This window comes from Erithacus rubecula, assembly GCF_903797595.1.
Source record: "Erithacus rubecula genome assembly, chromosome: Z".
In the NCBI taxonomy this organism is placed as follows: domain Eukaryota; kingdom Metazoa; phylum Chordata; class Aves; order Passeriformes; family Muscicapidae; genus Erithacus; species Erithacus rubecula.
In genome coordinates, this window is record NC_136661.1 from 6,922,578 (window position 1) to 6,946,913 (window position 24,336).

General features: G+C 44.5%; 2 protein-coding genes across 2 annotated transcripts; one reads left to right on the plus strand and one right to left on the minus strand.

Moving 5' to 3' along the window:
- Positions 1 to 5,728: 5,728 nt before the first annotated feature.
- LOC306814453 (heat shock factor protein 5-like) lies at positions 5,729 to 10,669 on the plus strand. Its single transcript, XM_079330516.1, has 2 exons — positions 5,729 to 6,469; positions 10,163 to 10,669. Exons 1-2 carry the CDS (start codon positions 5,886 to 5,888, stop codon positions 10,380 to 10,382), a joined length of 804 nt encoding a protein of 267 aa, XP_079186642.1. The 5' UTR covers positions 5,729 to 5,885; the 3' UTR covers positions 10,383 to 10,669.
- A 7,422-nt stretch (positions 10,670 to 18,091) lies between these two features.
- Positions 18,092 to 22,269, minus strand: LOC306814226 (acrosin-like). The gene is made up of 5 exons (XM_079330086.1): positions 20,581 to 22,269; positions 20,079 to 20,309; positions 19,556 to 19,821; positions 19,124 to 19,269; positions 18,092 to 18,663 (listed from the first exon to the last, which is right to left on the minus strand). The coding sequence occupies exons 1-5, from the start codon at positions 20,667 to 20,669 to the stop codon at positions 18,274 to 18,276; spliced, it is 1,122 nt and encodes a 373-aa protein (XP_079186212.1). The 5' UTR covers positions 20,670 to 22,269; the 3' UTR covers positions 18,092 to 18,273.
- Between the last annotated feature and the right edge of the window lie 2,067 nt (positions 22,270 to 24,336).

Sequence of the window (24,336 nt, forward strand, 5' to 3'; positions counted from 1 at the left end):
ACATAAAACTATATTTGAAATGTAATGATGTTCTCAGAAGGGTGTGGACATAGAATTAGCAAAAATAAAGTAGAAATAAATACATCCTTAATTAGAAAACGAGCATGGTCTTCTTTTCCTGCAAATTTGGTAACTTTACATCAGGCTCATGCTCTTCAAGGTTTTTTTTATACAAAGGAAGTGCACTGACTCATTAAATGTCAAGTTGAATAGACAAGAACAGTGTAAAATCAATTTTCAACTAGCAGTAGGAGGGTTTGCAGGAGTTATAGCTGGATACAATGAAGTGCCTGAGGTGTCTAACTTCTGATTACAGTTGGAGCAGTTTTAGGTTACATTTAGGCTTCGAGGGGGTCTCTCAATATTAAAAATTCACTGAAAGGACTACATTTACAATTTTACCAAGAAGCAAGCAAGGCAAGTAAGTATAGTACTGCGTTATTCAAAATAGAAAAAAAGGAAAAATCCTGCTCTAAATCGCACTAGAATCATTAGTGAAAGATAAAGGCCCTCTTGCAGCACCACAAAGAAGCATTTGGTGGTACTTGAAATTACATCTTTGATAGTTGATACTGCACTGCCCCACCTTCAGAAATATATTTTCTGGTGCTCAATGAAGCACTGCTAGCTGTACAATGAAACAGATGCTCCCAATGGAAAAAGTACCAGGGATCATCTCATGAATTGGTCTCTTATTGTGGCCAGGAAAAAAAGCTGCTCACCAAAGCAGCTAGATAAAATTCTATTTGCTTCTTTTCTATTCAAGCATCAGATGCTTGAGTCTTTTGGGCTATTTTTAGTTCTTCCAAAACTGTGTTTCAGGTAAATGACTACTCCTTATCACAAATAGTGTGGCATTTGCCTTTTGACCTACCAGGGAATATATATAAACTTTGCTTGCTTTGCTCTCAAAGTGGGCCTGCTGATACCATTTTAACATGAAACTTCATTCTGGTTATTTTAAGATTTTTCAACAGCCTGTGGAAAACTGTAGACACTTGCAGGTTTTGAAGAAAAGCAGTATTGATGAAGAATAGGGCATACACTGATGTGCAGTTTGAGAGGGAATTTATGAGGAATCAAAGAGATGGCATTGTGGCATGACATCCCCCCTACCACAGAAGAGCTTATCTGCTTTGTCAGTCAACTGGTGCAATAGCTCTGGACATTCTTCCCCACACATGATGTGATGGATAACTTGCTAGTGAGTTATTTCTCTCTGTGGCACCAGAGCTAGAACTACCAATAAACACCCAGATGTGAGAACAGACGTGGGAAGATGGAAGTTCCTGACTGAGAAACACTACTTTACAAACTATAAAAGCTACACACACTTTCATGAAGACAGAAACCTCCTACACACTGTGGAAATGTGTGGGACTTCTCATGCAGAAGTTGGATGCAAATCTGGCAGATACTTCCTAGGAACTGAGTGAAAGAATTCTGTGTGTACTCCATCACCAATTTGGTGGTAAGTCACATTGAATTCTAATCTATACTAATTCTTCGTTAGCTGTGAGTATAGATACCTTTATCATGCACTGTATTTTATCTACTGGTAGTTATTTTTGTTTTACTCCTGTGTAGTAAGTAGTCTGTTTAAAATCTTATGTCTGTTAATTTTGTTAATTCAATAAATAATTCATCTTGTAATAGACCTAATCAACCATTATTAAGAACTTGTGAGTGAGAGCAATCTTGGACGCAGGCTGCCTCAAACAGAGCCACTCTCAGAAATCTGCATCTCAGGAGGATTTAATTTGTCACAGCAAACAGCAATCTAGACTGACAGATATCTGCTCCATATTCAGCTTAAGTACTTAATTCAGGAACACTTTTTCAGGAAAGTTTTGGGGGTGCCTTTGCTTATGGCAATCCCTGTCACTTGTCCTTAGATGCCCAGAGCTTCCATTGCCTGGCAGAGGCCTGCAAGTCTAGCAGAAGTGTTTTGGGACCATCATACTGCACAACACTTCTGGCAGCACCTTGGCTTTGTTACTGTGCTTTGATGTCCTTATCACAGGCACTGATCTGACATGGGACAAAGAGAGAATGAAAAAGGTGTAGGAGAGATAAGGATCTCAAGTCTTGCTTTCACTATTGCCATAATCAATTTTATACCAACATTTTCAGCACAGATGAACCTATCCATTTCTCTCCAGAAGGCAGTGGTGTGAGGAAATTTGGATCTGATAAGGTTGAGCAGGGGTCAGAAGAAATGCGGGAGCAGCAGAGGCAGAGCAGTAAGATGGGCATGCAGCTCTCACTTGTGCTCTGAGCGTGGCTCGGGCTAACTGTGCCAAGGACAACCTCATCAGAAGGCTTGTGAGTGACCACATCTTGCAATCCATCATGAAAGTTATATAGATCAAAGTGTTATCTAGTTCCTCTATATTCCTCTAGACATTAACATGATCTCTTAGAGTTTGTTGGTATCATATCTTTATGAGGTTTTGTCTCGTCTACAGCAAATGTGGCTAATCACAAAGATTTTCCATGTGGAAATTCATCACGGAAGGATTTTCAGAGCTTTGCAGACTCCTGAAATGTAGACTCTGTCTGGTATGGCAGCAAGAAAATATTTGTCTTTTGCAGTCTCTTAACAACATCTGAGTATTTCCACCTCTTCCTGCACTCAGCTGCCTTAATAAATAAAAAATGCCATCACCCCTGTCTTACAGAAGAAACTGAGGGATGGCACGGCTATGACTTATTACTCATTATAATAAGAAGGTTGATTTTGGGACCCTTCTGCCAGTAGATCAGTGACTCTGATTTTGCTTGTGAAATGACAAAGAAAGGGCAGCAGGGCACATAGGAAGAAAGAACTGTTGAAAGGCTGTGAAATATGGTGTAAGTAAAGTTAATCTGACTTGAGAATTCCAATTGCAGACACCTGTTCTGATTCTGCAGCTTTAGTTGAGATGTTAAATGACCCCCACAGGTAAATCTGAATATAGCTGTACCACAGGAATGTGCAATCAGTTTTCAAGCTTTTGCCTGAAAAAACAGCAATTTGTTTGAAACAGTTTGGAAATCAGGGATTTTTGATTAGCCACTAGAAAAAGTCTCAGACATTGCTTCCAGACTATTGCATTGGATCCTTCAATGCCTTTGAAAATACAAGCTGGTGCCTGAGCAGACTGAGCTTGCTTGGTTCATTTATTTTGTTGAAGTGACTGTTTTGCTAAAGATAATAAGCCCCTTGTGTGAGACAACTCCAGCATTGTGAAACAATGTGTTTTGTGACCTCTGACCATTTGCTGGGTCTATTTTTTACAAAGCAAAGTGAGCCCCTCTGTCTGATCAGCTTCACAGAGATCACTGGTTGGACTCTGAATTGCAAGCAGCTATGGGATGTGGCTTGGGGGGAGGACAGCAAAGCTGTATCTCTGCTGGCCCAGCGCCAGGCCACCTGCTTTGTAAATAAGAGCAACTATTTCTAGTAACATTTAATTGCCAGAGCTAGTCTTGGCTGCTGTTCCACTTCACTCCTCCCAGCTGCAGAGCCACTGTACTTCCTGCTCCACATGTGCAGGCAAAACATCACACACAGTTGGCCCAGCATCAGTCTGTAAGTTTATTCAGCCTCTACCCTGTCTCTCTCTGGCTGCAACCTTGAATGAAGTCAGCAGTCAGTAGTGTTTTCTCAGGTTGTCTGGTTTTCCTGCTGTGAATCCAAGGAACAATTAGGTTTTTCAGGGCAAGAGCAAAAGTGCTGGCCCAAGCAGACTGTTTGGTATTTTTCTGTAAGCTTTCATCACACAGCCAGTGCAAGTGTCCATAGCTAAGGTTAAATGGAGCAGTCAACCACAATATTTGCAGGTAACAGAGGGAGTGCTGTCTCCACCACTCATGCTATTTTGTACATAGGCCTATTTTGCTGGAAAAGCAACCTGTTTACAATGACAGTGTTCCCAAAGTCTATACAGTACTGCTTCAAAGGATTAATCCCTTTACTCTTCAGTAGCTTCTTGGCTGGGTAATCCAGTTCTATTGAATTTCAGCCAGAGATTGCCCACACATTACTAGATTGTTTCTTTGACAAATAATGGCTCAGCTGTCTCTCCCTGATGTATTGCTGCCTGAAAACTAGTCTCCTTCATATTCCATATTATAGAAGGAATTTACCATTGACCCCCAAATTAGTCTGCATGCATGCATGGAAAAAAAAAAAAAACCCAAAACAACTACAACAGAAAACCATTTAAGAACCTTCTGGAGGATCAAGGCGTAAAAACAGATTCTGATTATCAACCCACAGCATTTGCATTAAAATGTGAGTCTATGAGCCTTTCTTCAGCATTTTGTAATTGTCCTGAGTAGTTTTTGATAGATAAATATGCAGTACCACAAGGTAGATATCATATAGATACCACATGGTAACAGGGGCAATTAGCCATCCATATCACATTCCAGCAATTGCACTGTATTTTATTGATGTAATTGTGCCCAGGACATTGCAAGAAGGTTCTGGTGTATGTTTCACCACTTCCCTTTCACATTCTGAGTCAACAGCAAGAGTCTTTGAGGCTTTTGCAAAAGTCCTTTACCCCATTTTAGGGTGACTACAGCACTCCTATTCCCTTTGTTCTGCCATGGAACATTCCTCATTGTTTTTTTTCCCTGCTCCTACTGAAGATCTGCAGTCACTGACCTGCACTGTTCATTATGTGTTCCCAAGACAGCAGTGATGCTGTGATGCACATGGCATAGGTGACCTTTTGGGCCTGAGGAGTGATTGATGGTCTGCGCTATCATTGATCCAGGCAGAGCCCACCACCTCTCCAGAGTGAGCACACCCAGTCTGTTGTGCCCACAGCCCACAGCCCACAGCCAGGCAAGAATGCCCTCTCCCCAGCATTGTTGGATTGTTTTCCATGTTTTCCCACCTACCCTGCGTTATCTCCTCAGCAAGGTCACTCACAGGAGCACTGGGAGCACTGTCCTCCTCAGGCATGTCAGATGGGAAGGGACAGGGATCTGAGGGGGTTGAGGAGTCTGGAGTAGCTGAGGGGGATGGCAGAGGCTGGAGGGCTGAGCAATGGTAGGGGCAGAGGACTAGGGACATTAGGGTGTGGGCTGGGGACACTGAGGAGACATGAGGAAACTGATGACATAAATACTTGAAAAGTGTATTGTTTGCAGTATCTCAGTCGTGACGAGAAACTGAGACCCATTGTTTAAAGTTTCATAAACCATAAAAAAGTTTTTTCACCAAGGAGAGAAGTTGCTCAACCAAGAGAGCAGGCCGTGAGCCAATGTCCTGTGGTGAACTTGTGGCCATGAACGGATAAGGTGAGGTGGGGGCCATCCCCCAAATAACCACCAGAGACCCTCTTGAGGCATTCCCCAAATTGTATATGAATGTACAGCTTTGTATATGTAAGTTCGAAGAGCGGGAACGGACATTCTGGTAGTGTGCTAGCACGTTTTATGAGGAGTGGTCCCCCGGTGACCCAGCACTGAAATAAAGTAATGCCTGCTCTCTAACATTGAAATTACAGTGTTAGAGAGTTGCATTCCACCTCTCGGTTCCGCTGAGGGCAGCTGGGGGTCATGAGGGGAGTGGAGGGCCCTGGGTGGAGCAGAGAGCCCTGAGTGGAGCGGAGGGCTCTGAGTGGAGCGGAGGGCTCTGAATGGAGCGGAGGGCTCTGAGGGGAGCGGAGGGCTCTGAATGGAGCGGAGGGCTCTGAGGGCACGGGCGGTGCTGGTGCAGCGCGGCGCGGTCCGGGACGCGAGGCCGGGGGGTCCCGCGGGGCCGGGCTGGCGCGGGCGCGAGCCGCGCGTCGCGCGTCGGGCGCGTGCCGGTGCCCGGCGGCCGTTGCCGGTGCCGGGCGTTGTGCGCGCGCCGCCGCGTGTCGCGACAGTTGCCGCCCGGCGCGATGGCGAAGCCGCCGCTGCCGGCTGGTTTCCGCCCCTCCACCTCCGCCATCTGGCCCCACTATCGCCCCGCCATCCCCCGGCCCTGCACCTTCCCCATGAAGCTGTGGATGCTGGTCAACAGCCCGTGCGTCGACTCGGTGCGCTGGGACGCCCGCGGCGAAGGGCTATTCATCGACCAGAGGCTCTTCGAGCAGGAGCTGCTGGGCGTGGGGCCCAGCGCCGCCGGGGTGGAGGAGCTCTTCAAAACCAAGAACTTCGGCAGCATAGTCCGCCAGCTCAACCTGTACGGCTTCCACAAGCTGACGGTGAGTTCGACCAGCAGCGTGTTCGGGCCCAGAAGGCGGCCCACGGCGGGGGTCGATACCAGCTACACTGATGGGCCCCTGCACCACTTCTGGAACCCGCATTTTCGCTTCGACCGCCCCGACCTCCTCGTAAAGATCAGGAGACTGACCAAGGCCAACAAGGAGAAGCTGGACGCTGGCCTGGAGGTGACCAGCCGCCTGCACGACGACTTGCAGTACATTACTGGGAGGGGACTTGCTGTTGTCGCCCATGTCCCTCGGCGAGGTCGGAAGGAGCGGTGAGACGGGCGGGTCACGGGTGGCTGCGGTCGGCCTGGGGGTGGCACGCACCTAGGAAATTGACACTGCCCTGGGGGGAGCGAGTCACCTGCCCTTGCTGGGGTTCACACGGTGTAAGAAAAGAGTTATTCTTCAGGAAGGTAGATCTGCTGCCAGTAAACACAGGGGATGTAATTACAGATGACTCAAATACACAATATCAATATCCGTTTCTGAATCTAGATACCTCTCACTGCATAACTCACAGCTCCTGCTTGTATTGTCTGGAATGAATGATGTGGTTCCCATGTTTCACTGTGCCTGTAGACTGCCAGCAAAGACCTAAAACTAATATACATGCCAAATTGTCCTTAGATAAAAGGTGCAGCATGCATCTTTCAATATGTTTAAAATCTTTGTAATAATTTAAAAAAAAAACAAAAAACCCACATGTTCAGTGTGCTTTGAAAATGAAGAGACCAATCAAAAGAAAATACTGCAGCGGTTCTGCTTTTTGCATCTTATGTTTTCAGCTGTGGGAAACCATACACAACACAGAGAAAAATGGAAAGGAGAAAGGAAGACTTTGAGATCTACTTTAGGAACACACACAAATTGAGTAATTTTCAATGTACTTAAATTCAGGAAAAACTTCATAGAAAAGTCAGTTATTATCTCAATGAAATGTTGCTTTATGCAATGTGCTAAGAGCTATTATTCATCACATACCAGTTTTCTAAAATATGAATTGTTGAGTAACACATTCACATGAACTGAAAATATATCTGTGGATACTTCGTAACCTTCAAAACCTTGCCTTTTCCTACAAATAATATTTAGTCAGGCTCTTTCTCTTTTTTGTTTATTTTGTTTCAAATTAACTTCTGGTCTTATTTCACATCACTCACATTACATAGCTCTTGGCCATATTGCTTTTCTGATAACACTAAGATGTGCTAACATGAGGCCTTAGATATCTGAAAGACCTTTTGCACCTTTCACCCAAAGAAAAGTTCCCCAACCCAGGGCATCACAAACAGTATCAAAGTTACCTGGGCCACTACTGGGATGGCTGAGGATGGGCAGGATACTGATTGTGCAGCTGAGCAGAGACTGATGTGACATTGTTGCCCTGCATTAGCACAACAAGGGGAATCAGATGAGGTAATCCAGAAAATCTTCCTAATTTTGGAATGGGAATGAGCTCAGAGCCTAGAGTTTTTGTAAAGCTTGTGCAAAAGGCTGAGTTGGATTCAGATAATGAGAGAAGCTGCTTCTTTGCAATATGTACAGACTGTCTGTGGCCAGCACTGCCTCATTGCTCTCTGCTCCACGTGGGTAGATAGTTCCTACTCAAATCTTCAGACTGTGTTGTCATTCTCTCCTCTAAGACCATTTTATAATGATGAGAAGCAAATGAAACTAAGTGAAATAAGACAAAGTACCTCAAACCTGCAAGGCTCTTTTAGAGTACAGTGGCTGAACAGGCACCTAATTCACAACCTGAGATGTCCTTCCATGAGGTTACTATTGCAAATTACTGAGTCCTGGTGCTACCTAAGAATACCATGGGTCCTTCAGATCTCAGTTTACTATGCCATACACAGAAAGAAAAGCTGGAACAACTTATGTAAAACTTAATGTGTTTAGGGCAGATACTATGGAAGAAGGTGCTGTCCATGGCTTTTGCAATTCTGGGGTTCAGATTAGAAGACCATAACACTGCTTTCTGCACCTAGCTCCCCTGCATCACGGGGGATTTAAAGGTCCTTTAAAGATTTAGAAGTCTAATTGTTGCAATGCACAGTTCATCAGTTACTTGTTTTGGGGTTTTTTTCCCTCGATGACCTCATAGTGAACATAAATGAAAAACTTATGACCAACACTGTCTTTCTACATTTTACCTGGAGTGGCCATGGCAAACCCCTGCATGAAGAAGATGAATTAATGAAATTATCATGAACCACAGTTAATGTGCCTCTGACACGACAAAACATTTAAACTACATTCTTAAAGACACATTCCTCTTTCGGGGGAGTCACTCAAACCTTAATTGTACTTAATGCAAGTAATATCTTCTAAGGTGGAGAGAAAGAGAAGGAGTGGTAGGGCTTCTCAATCTTTTAAAAAGCAAACAGAAGAGAGATGTCCAAAGGAAAATGCAAAATGACAAATGCTGCATACTGTCATCTCACCAAATACATATCATCTTACTTTGTGCTGCAAGTGGGAGCAGCAACTGGCAAGTACAGTTGAAATGTGTTTAAGAATAAAAACCACGAATCTACCATAAGATTTTAAGTGCAATATCATCAATGAATCTTGGAAACCCAGTGTGCAGGGGATCGCTTATAGCCAGTGGAAGCATCCTAGCTGTCTGCTCAGGGGACAGAAACATCATGACATGACAACAGCCACAACAGAGTGAGCACAGCCAGTGCTAGAAGGGGGAAAATGCAATGCCTAGACTCAAGAAATACCAGAAGCCTGGGAAGGAAAGCATTTTAGAAAATTGTAAAAATTTAGGCAAATCAGATACATGCAAGAAGAAATGCTTAATTTATTTGGAAATAAATTTGAAGAGACAATGGTGGCCCTATACTAGGGTCTAGGACTGGAGCCATCCAGCAAAAGTTCTTCTCTGCCTCACTGCCTGCGAAGTGTGGTGTGCCTCTTCTCCTGAAGCCGATGTCACTGTCAATGCTGTGACATTCCTCTCTTTCATTCATCCAAGTCCCTGTAACACAGTAGGACGAGCAGAGTTCACTTTGACCTGTGAGCCCCTGGGGGCGTTATGAATGATGCAATGTCCCTGCCTCTTGTTCTTCTCACTGGGTATTGAGATGTGTTTATACTGCTGCTAAGTCACCAGCATGGCATCTGTGTGGCAGAGAAGTTGTGTTTGCCACCATCTGCGAAGGTACCAAGAAGCAGAAGCACGGTCTCATTCAGTACCAAATTCAAGTTTGGTTGGCTGATTTAAATTACTTTTTTAAAAGCTTCTTATAGGTCAATCATTTATGCGTAATAGTGTACCCTCAAACTCATAATTGGAGATCTAAAAGTAGGCTAATAGGTGATTGACCCAAGGGATGGATGGATGGATGGATGGATGGATGGATGGATGGATGGATGGATGGATGGACAGACAGACATGAATGGATAGGAGAATGAATAGAATGTTTTCTCCATCCCTAACAGCATTATTCCAGCACACTGAAGTCCTGTAGAGGCATGCTGTAAAATCTCAAGAGGCTTCTGCCAAAATGCAGAAGGAACAAAAACTGTGAGACGTTAGTCTATTTTAAAAGAAAGGGATTGTTCTTTGGAGCCATTAACTGTTGCAGTTCCATTGATTTCTTTACAAAAAGCTGAAAATCTAGTTTAAAAAATGAAAATACTAGTGAGAGATTTTTAAAAACAATTGGTGTGGCCAGAAAACTGTTGCCAAACTTGCCAAGTTTAGAAAACCGAGATACCTAACAACATAAAACATTCAGGTGATTTTTTTTTTTTAATGGAGTAGTCACAGTGGTGCCCTGGAAACATCATATCTATATTCTGTATTTGAATTAGCATGTTTACAACCCCCAAACTAGCTAGTGTACAATATACCCTGTTTCAAATTTTCTTCCTCCCAGGAGCAAGAATCAAAAAGTAGGCAGTAAATGCTTGTAGATAAAGGAGTTGACTCTTTGGTAATCTTTTTGCAGGACATTTCCAGTGGCTGAGCTGATGTGTGGTCATGTGTTCTCCATGAACAAAGGAGACGTAAGTTGGATGAACAACAAGATAGAAAGTCAAGCGGGGTCAGGAGGAGTTTATCAGGCTTTTAAAGGAAGAAACAGAGACATAGCTGCACACCACACTATAAAGGAGGAGAAGCAAAACTCACACCTGAATGTCTGTAACAGGCAAGGCTTCTTAGTTTAGACAATTTGCCAGCAGGGATAAGAGCAACATGAAGAAACATCCTTAATTGCCAGAGAAGCTGGTGTGTATCCTACTTACCGAACAGTCTGTTGCTGACCTATGTGCTGCAGGTCCATTTGTCATGGGCAGACTTACAGCAGAGAACTGTGTTTGAATGGTCTCAGTGACATTTTGTCTCCACTTGAGGTCAGTGGCCAACATGCTTCAAGGCTCAAAAAGGTGAATTCTCACCTTCAACCTGTAAACCATTTATAAATCATTTATTAAATATGACTCTTTAAATTGTTGGATTGCGTAGTGTTTTCACTGCCATGTGTGCATGACATTAATAAAAGTGCCATGGAATCCAGCTGGTAGAAGAAATATAACTACGTTGTTGTGTTCCTGATGACAAAAGTATAGCCTTTCCCCAAGATTTGACTGTCCCACTTGAAAATAAACAAAGCGTAACTGCATTGTCTTTTTTTCCTGAAATGTAAAAACCACACCAGCAGGTTTTCTTTCTGAAGAACACATTTAGAACTCCAATTTGGAATTCCAAATGTTCATTAGCTTTAAATCAACACTGTTTAGCATCTTGATCAATATTTCAAATAATTCTGTTGAAATAGTGGCTTTTTTTTTTCTTTATTCAGTAGTATCAGCCAATGGACTGCTTAGATCTTATTTCTGTTGATGCTTTTGCTTCAGTTTATGTGAACTTCTTGTCATTGCGCCTGTGATAACTTACTGTAATTTAGTTAACTATTGTCTTTATTTATAAATCTGTTATTACATTTATTTGTCGGCATTATGATTAGAAAAATAATGGATAAATGTTCACTTACAACTAACAGAGTAGGAACAGAAACCATTTCTAACCACACTTCTTAATGGCTTTGTAAGGGGATGAAACTATACAGTGTAAGTTTAAGTAAAGTTTAAGGGTGACATATGAGGCAAGTCACTAATGTAAGCTCTACTGGACATTCTGTGTAAACATTTGATTATGTCCATCCACTACACTAAAATAATATTATTAAGAATTGCAAAGTCAGCTTCTGAGAATTTGAAGGCATATTGAAATTTGGGCATTGGAAGTTTGTGTCCAAGAACACTGGAGGAAAAATCTATCTCACTGCTTAGACTGAAGAAATCTTAATAAGGAAAATAGTTCATGGTCACCTTTGCTAAAACTGGATACAAATTGGAGGGCAGTGAGTCACTGCCATACCATGGAGGAGCAGAATTTGAGTAGGAAGGAATGTCTTATCTGTGGGGTTTAAAGACGTTTCTGACAAGAAGAATAGAGAACATTTGGGGATCCCCAGTCTGTGTACACAGTCCGAGAACACAAAACAAATAACTTTCCAAAAACTACTAAAAATTAAGGCCTGTAATGCAAACTAGTGTGTAAATTTACTCCACTGACTGCTGAAGCTGTTAGTTGCACAGTTAACACTAGTAAGGCAGTGAAGGAAGGTTGGACTGAGCCAAGGGTCTCCTGCCATCAGGCAGGGTTGGCGGGGGGGGCAGTAGCATAAGCAGTACTGCCTAACAAGCACCCGGGGCTTTTTTGAAACTTTCTCTTCGAGTGTGGGGTTTTGGCTTGGGGCCCTTTTGAGACTGTGCTTTCACGGCTTGGTTTTTGAGACTTGCTTTTCGAAACGTGCTTTTGAGTCAGGGTTTTTTGAGTGCTATGCATTTTGCTCTGGCCCCAGCCTGCCTTTTGGCTCTTCTGCCCTCCCCGGCTCTGGCTCGCCCCCACGTATATCCTGTCGTCCTGTGTCCCTGCCCAATGCCCTGCCTGCTTGGTCTGTGCGTCCCTGCCTTGGCTCCTGCATCCATCGCTGCCGCAGGGATGCAGCTCTCCGAGAGAGGCTGGTTCCAGCCCGGCCGTGCTCCGGCAGACAGCCGGCACACCGCCGCCGCCTGGACGCCGAGTGCCAGCGTTTGTCTGACTCGCTGGTCGCAGCGCCCTCTTTCCCTCTCTGTCTTCTCTCTCTCCCCCCGCCTCTCATTCCTTCTCCATTTTCCTTCCTCCCTTTCTGTGACCCCTCTTTCGTTTGGCCAACTCCCTTTTCGTTCCAATAAACAGTTCACAGATACAATGTTTGCGTCGTTTGGCTAAATTTCATTTCCGACCATCCATTACTAAAAGAGCTCGAGTTCCCCCTCCGCAATGGAAAGCAACAGGTGCCCCAGATGGGTCGGGGCTGAGGGCTGTGCTGCAGATGCTGGCTGGGTCAGATGCTGGCTGGTCTAGGCACTGCAGACCCTAAGATTATGGCCCCAGGGACCACATGGACTTCAAGGAGGAGCTGTACAAGTTCCATTTCAATAGCTTCACCTCTGAGGGCAAGCTCAGCAGGTTGGATTTTTACAGCCACCTCAAGGACTTCTGAGGTTTTGAGGGGAAGTGTTTTGCCTTCCGCTAGGGCTGACCTCAGGGGACAGAAGGGACTTCATCCTAGCCCTGAAGCTTGGAGGGTGGGAATTATTTCCTCATTGTGGGAATGCATCTTGGTTTTGTCTTGTTTATTGTGATTGTTTTGATTTTTTTTACACAGTAAGTATAACTCCTTCTGGAGGAGAACAAGTCTAGATCCTGACCTGTACTACAACACAATGCTGGCTGCTGGGCATGGGTGCTCCCTGATCTGGGGCTGCAAGATGGACACCAGGCTGTGTGTTGGCTTGGGAAAAGGGAGACCAGTTGGCCTAGGAGAGGGCTGGGTTGATTACTTCCCTACAGATCTGGAGACACTTTCAGGAGATAGTGGCTGGGGCAGGGACAAGTGTTGCCCATTGACTGCTGCCCTTGTGTGGTGGAATGGCAGCGGCATGGCCCTGGACACCCCACTCCATGAGAACTGTCTTCCTCTGGATGCAGGGTTTGGTGGGACTTCGGGGACAATGACAAACCCCCATTGGCTCAGATCATGGTGTGGTGACACCCTCTCTCCAATGGGACAACCAGGGTAGACGCATCTTTTGAGGGGGATGACTGGGCTCATCAGGACCCTCAGGTCTATGACACCTCATCCGTCTCTCTGGGATAACCCTCTTTTGGACCAGAGAAGTGGCTCCTGAGCTTTGCAGAAGCCCCAGGCCTGTGACAATCCCCACTTTTGGGGGAATGGGGTTTGGTGGGACCTTCAGAACCATGGGACCCCAGCACTCCTGCCAAACCTATTCCATCAATAGATGTGGTCACCCTATCTCTGAAAGGGGGAACCCTTAGCATGAGGGCTCCCCATTCTATCCCAGACAAGTACCCTCCATGTGCCAACGGCTTCGGTCATCCTTGGTGTGCCTGTCCCCCCTGCAACTTCCTCAGTTGAGTCAATGCCATTCCAAGACACTCTGGAGGCAGCTTGTCCAGCTGTCCCCCAGAGACCCATTCCCTGAGTAATGGTAGCCTGTTTTTCAGTGCTGGGATTTGCTTTCACTTTGGTTTGTATCCCCAAAGAGAATCTATCATTGGCTGAAATCACTCTGAAGCACCTGACTCCTTACCTGCTCCTTTCCCTGCATCTCATACACCCCAACGCCCACATCCTTGTTTATCTTGTTGCCAAGATTTCCATCCTGAAAACAGGATTAGTAAAAGTAGGAAATATTAAATTGAGATTGCAACAAGTACCTATTCTGTTTCCCTAATGTAATTCCCTTTTGCTAGGAATGTACAAAGATACATATTTTTAAAAATTTTAATATTTATTACTATTTAGATAAGAGGAAATGTGAAATGTTGAAAGTTTTAATCACATTCGTAGAATCATAAAGTGGCTTGGATTGGAGCCATTTAAAAATGGCTTGGCATCTAGTCCATCTCCACTTCCACTAGACCAGATTACTTAAAGGCTCATCCATCCTGGCCTTGCATACTTCCAGGGATGGGACATTCACAGCTTCTCTGGACAACCTGTTCCAGTGCCTTACCACCCTCACAGTAAAGAAGTTCTTCCTAACATCAAATCTAGACCTACCCCGTTGTAGTCTGAAGATATTTCCCCCTTGATAATATTACAAGGTATCACATCTTCTCTGCAATAAGCAAGGCTGCAATATCATAGCTGCTGAGTTGTTAAGGTCCACCACTAGCAAATTTTCTGATGACACCAAGTTGGAGGAGAGTGTTGATCTGCTGGAGTACAGTAGGGCTCTGCAGAAGGACCTGGACAGGCTGGATCAATGGCCTGAATCCAGCAGAATGAGGTCTAATGGGAACAAGTGCCAGGTCTTGCACTTTGGCCACAACAACCCCAGGCAGTGCCACAGGCTGGGGACAGAGTGGTTGGACAGTGGCCAGGCAGAAAGGGACCTGGGGGTGCTGCTGAGAGCAGCTGAACATGAGCCAGCAGTGCCCAGGTGGCCAAGAAGGCCAATGGCATCCTGGCCTGTTCCAGCAATAGTGTGGGCAGCAGGAGCAGGGCAGGGATTGTCCCCCTGGACTGGGCACTGGTGAGGATGCATCTCAAATCCTGTGCCCAGTTTTGCACCCCTCAATTTAGGAAGGACATAGAGGTGCTGGGGCATGTCCAGAGAAGTCAACAAGGATGGTGAAGGGTGTGGAGCTCAGGCCCTGTGAGGAGCAGCTGAGGGAGCTGAGGCTGTTTAGGAGGCTCAGGGGGGAACTCATTCCTCTCTACAGCTCCCTGAAGGGAAAAGCCAGATGAGAGCTGGCCTCTTCTCCCAGGCAACCAGTGACAGGATAAAGAGGACACAGTCTTAGCCTGTGCCAGGGGAGGTTTAGGTTAGGGAGTAAGGACATTAGGAGGCATTTCTTCACAGAGGGGTGCTTGGGCATTGGAATGGATTGCCCAGGGACATCCATGGAGGTGTTTAAGACAAGACTGGATGTGGCACTCAGTGCCATGGTCTAGTGGACAAAGTGGTGTTCGGTTGTAGGTCGGACTCGATGATCTCTAAGATCTTTTCCAACCTAGTTGATTCTGTGATTCTGTGAAGATGGGAGTAGAAAAGGTAGTCATCAGGGACCATGCCGGCAACCACTGTGCAAAGACATTCAAATTAATTACAGGATAATAGAATACTCCATAGGAAGCTGCTATTGGTAAAGATCCATTACTAAGGAAACCAGGACGCTGTACTTGTAGAAAAAGAAGCATGAACAGCAGGACATTTCAGAAAGCAAAATGGGCATCAGTGAGCAAGTGAAATACTTGGACTCTTTCAGTACAAGGAACAATTGATCCAGGTATGTTTTTCATGTTATTGTCTTGCTCTGTGCTAAATGAGAGCTTGTCATTTCAGAAATAAGACACTTTTCTTTAAAAAGTATCTAATTCTTGGTTTTACCATGAATTTCTTATCTTCTTACTCTATGTCTTTATTCTTAACTATTTATTTTTCTGTCTCTGTATTATCATTCACATGTCAAGAGAGTGCATTACTCTTCACCCCTGCCATTTGCTATGTGCCTGTACCAAAAGCATTGTACACTTGAGAGGCCTCTTTTGATACTGGTTATGCAGTGAAAGTGTATAGGAATTTCAGATTGTAAATATATCATTACATGAAATAGTCCGGTTCAAATTACTTGTCTTTTTGAGCATGTTTGTTACCGGTGTGGGTTACTGAGAGACATTACATGTTTTGTTTCTTTGCAGGCTTTTTGTCTTTAAAATGTGGTAGTTTTTCACCTGAAATTATTCATATTTTAAGTTCCAGTTCTGAATTCTCACTGTCCACTGCTGCAAAACCAGTATCACATTTTGTTCTAGTTTTGGCTGGGATTTTATTCTCAGCAGCTAGTCCTGTGTTTTGTCCTGCTGCTAAGCATATATAACGATACCCTAGAAAGGCAGTTCAGAGACTTGTCCAAGAGTGCAAGCAAATGTAGTGTGAGAGAAAATATATTAAATCTTACTACATTCCTTTAATCTTTCTTATTATTTAGGTTTTAGTATTTAGAAGAGACCATGCTTGTAAGTAAGATTCTCTAAAGAAATTGGGAAAGAACTATTTTGGAAAAAAGCTATAAAAGAACAGTGGATAAAGAAAATATCATTACTAACACCATGCCCAGGGGTTCAAATTACAATGGTAAAGCATGTAATTACATATTGTTCCTCATGTCCAACAGAAATACCATTATATAGTTTTTCAAACCAGGACAATAGTCTACGTATATAATATACAAAAATATACTGTAGGGAACATATGAAAATCATTAAGCTAGAAGGAACAACATCGTCTCTGGAAAGTGAATGGTTTCATAGTAGTTTTAGTTTGTAGCTTACTGTTTAGTATTATTTCAAAAAAGAGAAAGGTAAGAAGTGTTGGCCATTATCTCCTGCTATAATAAGATAACCTCAAAAAGATGTGCAGGAGTGTTTGTAGCACAAATGCAGTTCCTCAAGGAAAAGCAGAAAAAGGGCATCACCCTTACTACTATGGATTTTGCATTATAGAGGCATCTCAGTGATACAGCTGGATAATGGTGGCTTATGGATTCTCTGAATAGATTGAGATTTATTTTTTTCTGCTTGAACTTTTCCATTCTTATACTGCAATAAAAATGTTGAAGCAGTAATATTAGCCTGCTTTAGCAAAACTGATTGTCATTGTGTTTTTTCACAACTCACACTGCATATGTTTATGAGACTGAAAGACAGTGAGACCTGCTATGAAATGCAAGGTCTTGAAAGGGTCTTAGTCATAATTTTCCTAAAGGAGTTTTCTTTCTCACTGCATAGATAACAAATAACAATGAAAATTCAGTGCCATTTAGTCCTACGGTTCTTCTATTACTCAGAGTTAATATTTTACTTAAGAACCGCTAGTTATGATATTACTATCATAATAATGGCAATTTGTAACTCATTCTGCATTTCATAACAATAACAAGGAATCCTCAGTTTGGCTTATATACAATGAGACTTCTTGAGATTGATAAACTTTACCTGGCAGGTATGATAATTTATGTTTGGAAGTAACATCAGAAGTGCGTAGTGTCTGTGGTAGCTGATAGCTCTGAACTATTTGTAAGGTATAGCTCTGCTTCCTAAGGGACAAAACTGTGTGTCTGTGCATGTGTGCATTCTAAAGAGCCAGGTAGATCAACACAGACATAAGAGATTTACACAGAGACCATAAACAATAAACCAGGTTGACATAGACAGAGCAATGCCTTTACTGGCAGCCAAGTATCTATAAACACCCCCTTCATGAATATGAACAGAGTCCAGTCCTTTTCTGCCTTTCCAGGTGATCTGGATTGGACATTTTCTAGTGAAACATGAACACACCTTCAGTCCCTATATTTATAAGCACAGCGTGTTCCTCAAGAAACAGTATAGAAATTAATTGAAATTAATCCATTGTACTGTCTGTGGCTGGATGTCAAGCTCCTTACCCTGTCCTTGGTGCAAAACTTGGGTCTTTCTACGAACTGTGTCTCCTGGGTCAGGAAAGAGTCCCCAGTGCATCGCACACACATAAACACAGACTGATCCCACCTGTAGGCAGCCTAAGATACTTCAGACTTCCAACTGCTGTTTCTAAGATCTGTAGGCCCCACATTAACCTATGTTCCCTTCTTCTGCTTCACCCTTGCCCTCCTCTCTGACCAAGCAGAGTTTCAGTCCTTTGGACAGACTCTTTTCTATTGCATCTGATGTCTGTCCTCAGCCTAATTTTGCATGCACCAGGTGTGGAAGTTCTTGCCTTGCCTGGGAGACTGAATAAGACTGAAAACACCATTAACAGTGAAATCAGGTCACTTTATTTCCACGACTAAATCAGATTCAGGATTTGTGTGCACACAGAGAAGCATGAGCAGGATAGAGCAGGCCTTAGGCACTGAGGCTGCTTTTGGATCAACAGGCATTCATTGCCCCAGAAGAAATGGTCATGGTCCAGTGCAGCCTGCACTGGATCCTGCTCATGCTGCTTCTCTAGCCAGTTTTCTCCTTACAATCTGAAAGAGCTCGTGCACCTGTTTAAAAAATTCCACCAGCTTCTGGAGTGAAAATGGGCCAGAGCTAAAGCTGTCTAGTGGTATTGGCCTTGGCATCTGAGGGGGGGTTGGGGAAGTCATAGAAAGTCTTGAGGCCCTCTGAGGAGGTGGTGAGGCAGTCATAGAATGTCTTGATGCCCTTTTGTCTGGCTGTGGGTCTATCTGGACCAGGATCCAGTCATAGAAGTGCTGAATGGAGGTGTAGACTCCAGGCTGGTTTCCTCTCGCACAGCCTCTTCCCCAGCTGGTCACACCAACAAGCCAGAAGAAGGCAGCATTGTTATCTTTGCACACCAGAGGACCACCACTGTCACCCTGCAGTGGAGCAAGAGGGGAATAAGGTAATACTGGGTGGCTGCTGTCAGCAAAGAGCTGTGTCCCTCTCTCCCACAGCCCTTGACAGAGCTGTATCCTGGTAGAGAAAGTCTCAGCTCACATGCTGGAGCCTCCAGAACTTTGTCTAGGAGCAGGTCAAGGGGCTTGTATGGTAGGGCTGTCTCTCATCTTTGCACAGTGATCCTGGATGTGGAGAGGACGGATATTCCAGGGTTGGCATCTGCACCTCTGGACTGCCAATTCTGGCTGTAGTGCCAGGTCCCTGGGACAATGGGAACACTGGGCAAGGACCTGCATATGAGGAAGGGGAGGGAAGCCCTAACAGTGGTGGGCAGCCAGGGCTGGAAGGGTGACTAGTCAGGCAAAGCAGGCCCTGAGCTGTGTTGGGTGGTGCTGCTCAGGCTGCCCCTGCTGCTGGGGACTGAGGTGCTTGTCCTACCTGGCAGGGGTCGATGCCACCCACTGGGTAAGCAGCACACAAGTTTTGAGTGTGGATGGCCCCTCTGTACCAGAGGCTGCTGTTACAGAGCTGGACATCAATGAGGTGGACCTTGGCCTCCTGCAGAACATGACTCGGTCTTTGAGCTGTGAGCACAGAAAGAAATGAGTGCACGGCAGTTCCTTGGCCATTCCTCTCCCCTGCTGGGGGGTGAAGCCCTTCCCTAGGGCCTCCCTAGGGCTTCCTGGCAAACACCATGTTGTTCTACTTTCCCCCTTCTGTCTGGCTTTGGGGAGTAGTCCAGCACTATCTCTCCAGAGGCAGACATTCTGCAGCCTGACTCTGGCTTCAGCCTCTGCTGTTGGGAAGCCTAACCCATCTCCTTGTATGCCAAGTTTGCCCACAGGACATGTGCCCTTTTTGGGAACTCACCTCTTGTAGTGGTAGAACTCCAGCCAGCAATAAAACAGGTTTTCAGCTCCGACACTTTGAGTGTGGCATCGGGCACACAGCCCAGCTGTACATAGTGGCTGCACACAACAGGCTGGTCCAATTTCAACAAGGCAATGTCATTTCTCTCCTCACCAGGAATATAGCGTTCATGAACACGTAGCTGCCTAATCTGGCGCACTTGCACCTCAGGGCCCAGCTGAGTCAACTGGGTGGCGCCTATCACCACATGCCACATATTGCTGTTCCTAAGAAGCACATGGAGAAGGAGGTGAGAGGGAGCAGAGTCATGGGCAGCACAGGAGTTCCCGAATGTTGACCTAGAGGCTTCTTGGAAGGAGTGACAAGAGTGCAGGGTGTTCTCCTGTGTAGTCTCTTTGTTGGGGTCTGCAGTGCCCAGGCATTGGGTGTACTGCAGGAAAACAGAAAGGGAGCAGCCTTTGGTGCTGCCACTAGGGTACCTGCTGGTGTTGTGGAGGTACACCCACTCCCAGCTGCTCCTTACCTGGCATTGATGAAGCAGTGGGCGGCTGTGAGAACCCACTCTGTGCTGATGAGGGACCCTCCACAGATATGCCTGGATCCTATTCCTGGATCTTGGATGCTGACAATCCCGGCCCAGGCTCCTGGCTGGACACTGATGCTGTGCAGTTCACCATAGTCTGGATCCATGGGGTCATAGTCATTAGCCATGGGGCCGTAGGAAGCAGACATGGGCCAGAGACCACAGGTCCCTCTGTAAACAGAAACTCATTGCTGTCCTACCTGATGGGTTGCTGCTGCTCAGATGGAAAGCCAGCCAACTTCCCTCCCCCCATGGCATTGTTTGTATGGACAGCAGAGCCAGGGAATCCCATGGTCTGTCCACCCCTGTTTCTGCTTGAGCCCCATAGACAAATTGTGCTGCAGCTTGGGTATTGTCAAGGAACTGAAACTCCTGCATTGGGCTCACAGGAAAAACCCGCAACTGTTGTCCAAACTCCCTCCAAGAGCCTGAGGCTACTTACCCACAAGTTTCCCATGTGCTGAGCACAGACCTGGCCAGTAGGACCATAGGACCAAGGATGCATAGCAAATTCATTGCTGTCAGTGACATGTATCAGCTGCAAGGAGTGAGGGCTCATTCAGTACAACTGCCAACTAATGCCTGCAGTACCTTTGGCCCTGGGGCTGATGTCACAGAGCTGGTTCAGTGTTTTGGGCACAGTGGCCTAAGGGGGTGGACAGTGGAGGGGAAGCATAGCATCATAGAATCATAGACTGATTTGGATTCGAAGAGAATTTAAAGATTATCTAAATCCAACTCCCCTGCCTGAATGCCTTACTCTAGAACAGGATGCTTGAAAACTCCATCCCACCTGGGCTTGAACACTTCCAGGGATAGAACAGCTTCTTTAGACAGCCTGTGCCAGTGCCTCACCACCCATGAGAGTTCCAAGCAGGAGGGGAGGCAGAAGCTGGGACTGGACATTCCTGATAGGCCCCAGTGAATGCTCTGCTGGCAGGATCAGGGTGTCTTGTGTGCAGGTCTTGTGGCAGGCAACAGTATTTGGCTTCCAGCACTGCCTGCTAAAAGTTCACAGGAACACACACCATATGGGGCATCACAGCCTCTTTGGAGAAGTCACTGACACCTTGCTCTCTGCATCAGTTTGCCACCAGGTTCTTCCCAAAACACATCCAACAGAGAGCAGTATGCACATGTCTGGGTGCTGAGGATCCAACCCAGTTACAGCTGCAGTGTCCATGCTGGTCATGCCAGCTACAGTAACATCATCTGGCAGACTCCATGTCCTTGCTATCTGTGGCTTCTGTTGCTGCTCTGGACCCACACTGATAAGGACAGTTTTGGAATCTGGGGGTGTAGCCAAGGATGTGTTATTTGAAGCTGTGGACATGGAAGGATGATCCTGCTCTCAGCCCCACATGCCAATCTCCATGGCTTTGGTAAATCCCATATCTCTCTCACCTCACCAGTCTGGCTGCTACAGCCTTGTTCCCCTGCTGGAGTGCAGGGCAGTCATGGTAGAAAAGCAGGAGCCAGTCACATCTATTGAAGCTGCTGAGCAGAGCTAGGTTGCTGGAGGGGAGGAGCAATGTCTCTCTTCTGGTTATCTTCCAACAGAAGTCACCTCTGCTGTTCTACCCTGCCTCCATTTACAAGACTTAGCCACTTAAACCCAAGGTTGCAGAGAAGAGCCATGAGAACACAACAGAGAGAAGGTAAAAAGGGCCTAATGGCAAGAAACCCAGTCTGGTTAACTTCTTAAGGAGAAGATGAAAGATCAGGGATGAGAACTTGGTACTAAAGGAGACTTGGGCCTGGCAAGAAATACTTCACAGACTCTAGCTGATGCTAGGTAAGCTCAAGGCAAGATGAGGTTCGGTGTTTTAATTTTTTACCAGTAAGTGAAATTACTGTTAAGGCAGGTTGTAAAAGAAAGGCAGAGACATCCCTCTTTAAGTCTTCTACCATAATTGGGTTCTTTGTGCAAGTACTACTTAGTTCTCAAACATCTGCTTGGGAAGGTCTTTGAAGAAAAAATATTTGAATGGAATTTATTAAAATGTGGAGAATGTTTAAAAAAATCTCATTTTAGGATGAAAATTTATTTCTGTTGCTCCTCTAAGTGATGAAAGAAGAACATGTGTATGTTTCTGGAAGAGCATGTATTTTGCTCTTGTAAATGGTACTCACACAAGTTCTGTGTATGCATTTTGACAGGAGAGACAAGAAGACATAAAAGCAAACAGAAAAGCAGGGCAGTGCACTGAAGATAAAAAAGATGGGGGAAAAAAAATGAGTAGTTCAGTTTACAAGAAAATACCAAACAGAACTAAGGAAATGATCAATTGGAGATGAAAATATGTTAAAATCAGATTCGTAAAAGTTGGGAAGTATACTGTAATGTTTCAAAATTGACAAGAAAGAGTTTTGTGTTAAAAATAGTGTTTGTGTATTCATTAATCTCCAGTAAGTGTACCTAATAAAAAATAAAAATGTGTTTATTTTATATACATTATTTGCATTGCTTGACTTGAATTGCCTTGCTTGAATCAAACTGGAAAGCATAAGAGTATACCTTTTGTGAACCCATCTTTCAATTTTAAAGTTATTTGCAGAAAGGTCTGCACCTCAAATCAACAAGACTTCCTCTCTCTGATTCCTACCCCGGATTCTGAACTGTCAGTACTGTGTGTGAGGGGTGAGTGATCCCCACAGCACAGTTTGATCCTGAGCAGGTGTTGTGTTGATTAGCCTGGAGAGAAGGAAGCAGGGGAGACCCTACTGCTCTATTCCACTCCTTGAAAGGAGGCTTTAGTGAAGTGGGAATTGGTCTCTCCTCCCAGGTAACAAGCCGTAGGACCAAAGGAACCAGCCCTCGGGTTGCTTCAGGAAAGGCATGGTTTAGAAAAATTTCTTTACCAAAAACCTTGTCAAGCTTTGGAACAGGCTGCCCAGAGAAGGGAGTAAATAACCATCCCCAGACTTATTTAAAAACCACAAAAACATCATGCTTAGGGAACATGGCTTAGTGGTGGATTTATCAGTGCTAGTAGAATATAGCAAACATATGGAAAGGGGTAAAAGATCACTTGCAGTTACTGGTGACACTTGACATTCTCTGTTGTGTTTATTTGAGTTTTTTCCTTAAGGATGTCTTCTAAGATATCTTTAAGACACACAGCCATCTGGATGTCTTCCCTTTACACAGTTAGCATAGGACTGATAATGCAGCATTTATTACTATTAAGGAATATTGCCAGAAGGGTTTAGACTAATTTATCTACTTTTTTTTCAAAGTTGTTATAGTTTAGGATTTGTATGATGATGTAACAATGAGGACAAACATTCAAAGTTACCCTTTTTAAGTGCTTCTCGAAAAGTTAGAAGGCCTGACCATGGTTTTGTATCTAGACCACACTTCTGTGGTAAGGAGATGAGCTTCCTTTCTGTTTCTCCTTTCCACCACCATTATGTTACCTAGTAGTAAAGATACCTATTAAAATTTCCAATTAACTGATAAGAAGGTAATGTGCAGGAGGAAGATTATATCAAGCATGTATATTTCAATTTCAAGTTTCATACTGGAAGTACTTAGAACATAGATCAAATGCACATTTGCATACTGATAATACCAAAATTTTGTTTTTCCACAATCTGCTGGTATAGGTTGACCTTCATTCTCTTATTTTATATCAATAAAATAATAGACCTGTGAAGAGGTGCCCTCCTCCCTGTTCTGATTTATACAAGGTCCACTCCCAATTCTGCAAAGCTCAGTGTCGCAGCCTGGGGTGTCTCCTTAGACTTGAGATCACCTCAGGAGGACATAAAGATGGTCTGGGATTCAGGTTTTCCCGAAGGCCACTGAGGAAAGACCGGAGGAGGCTGTTCTCAGAGGTTTCATTGTTGTTTATTGTTTTTTATCTCAGGAATTCTTTGTCCAGCTAAATTACATACTAGGTATTTACAATTATTTTCCAATACACTATAATTTTGTTACACTGTACAACTATGTCCCCATCCAATCAAAGGATGCCAAGGTGGCACTCCAACATGGATGGCATGAAGAAGAAAGAGGCATACCATGCCCCAAATCCTCCATGTTAGCTAAAACCCTCTAATATAAACATTCCTAAAAATCTATCTTTTCTACATTCTAACATTCTGATTTATACTCTACTTATTTTGGTGGCTTCATTTCTTCCCTCAATGTTGGTAAATTTTTCAATTTAGGAGTACAAATCCAGCCCCTGAG

Coding starts and splice junctions, on each gene's coding strand:
- LOC306814453 (XM_079330516.1), top strand. CDS start 5,886: ATGGCGAAGCCGCCGCTGCCGGCTGGTTTCCGCCCCTCCACCTCCGCC. Junction 6,470..10,162: donor CGGCGAGGTCGGAAGGAGCG/GTGAGACGGGCG, acceptor ATCTTTTTGCAG/GACATTTCCAGTGGCTGAGC.
- LOC306814226 (XM_079330086.1), bottom strand. CDS start 20,669: ATGTCACTGACAGCAATGAATTTGCTATGCATCCTTGGTCCTATGGTC. Junction 20,310..20,580: donor AGCACATGGGAAACTTGTGG/GTAAGTAGCCTC, acceptor TTCTGTTTACAG/AGGGACCTGTGGTCTCTGGC. Junction 19,270..19,555: donor GAGTTCTACCACTACAAGAG/GTGAGTTCCCAA, acceptor CTGTGCTCACAG/CTCAAAGACCGAGTCATGTT.